The sequence below is a fragment of the Penaeus monodon genome, chromosome 15 (genome assembly GCF_015228065.2).
Source record: "Penaeus monodon isolate SGIC_2016 chromosome 15, NSTDA_Pmon_1, whole genome shotgun sequence".
Classification (NCBI taxonomy): Eukaryota; Metazoa; Arthropoda; class Malacostraca; order Decapoda; family Penaeidae; genus Penaeus; species Penaeus monodon.
The window spans coordinates 7,409,787-7,410,159 of NC_051400.1; the positions used below are offsets into that span (position 1 = coordinate 7,409,787).

General features: G+C 50.9%; 1 protein-coding gene across 1 annotated transcript in view; it reads left to right on the plus strand.

The window, feature by feature from the left end:
- LOC119582198 overlaps positions 1-373 on the plus strand; it is a 9,050-nt gene that overhangs the window by 6,123 nt on the left and 2,554 nt on the right. Inside the window, exon 5 of the mRNA XM_037930432.1 lies at positions 67-345. Coding sequence (XP_037786360.1) covers positions 67-345 — 279 coding nt within the window. The remainder of the gene's footprint in view (positions 1-66; positions 346-373) is intronic.

The following is a 373-nucleotide window of genomic DNA, read 5'->3' on the forward strand; positions in this document are numbered from 1 at the left end:
CACCAGCCTTGCGTCATGAAATCAGACAGCCCCGCTCCGAATCCTTATCCTAACTGCTCGCTTCAGGAATAACGAAATCGTCCTGGTCTGTAAAGAAGGATTTGAGCTCACTACCAACACATCCTCGACGCCGCTGCTCTGCCACCAGGCCCAGTGGCTCTACGCAGGCGTTGGCAGAGGAGAAGGAATCTTCTGCTTGCCCGTGACAACACCTCCCTGTCAAAATGGTGGAAGAGCCGTGGAGGGAAATATGTGTGTTTGTGACAACGGCTTTGCTGGACCGAGGTGTCAGTACAGGAAGTGTGACCGAGATCCTCCCAAGGTCAAATTTGCATATTATGAGGAGTAAGTGATTTCTTTGGTCGGTATATTT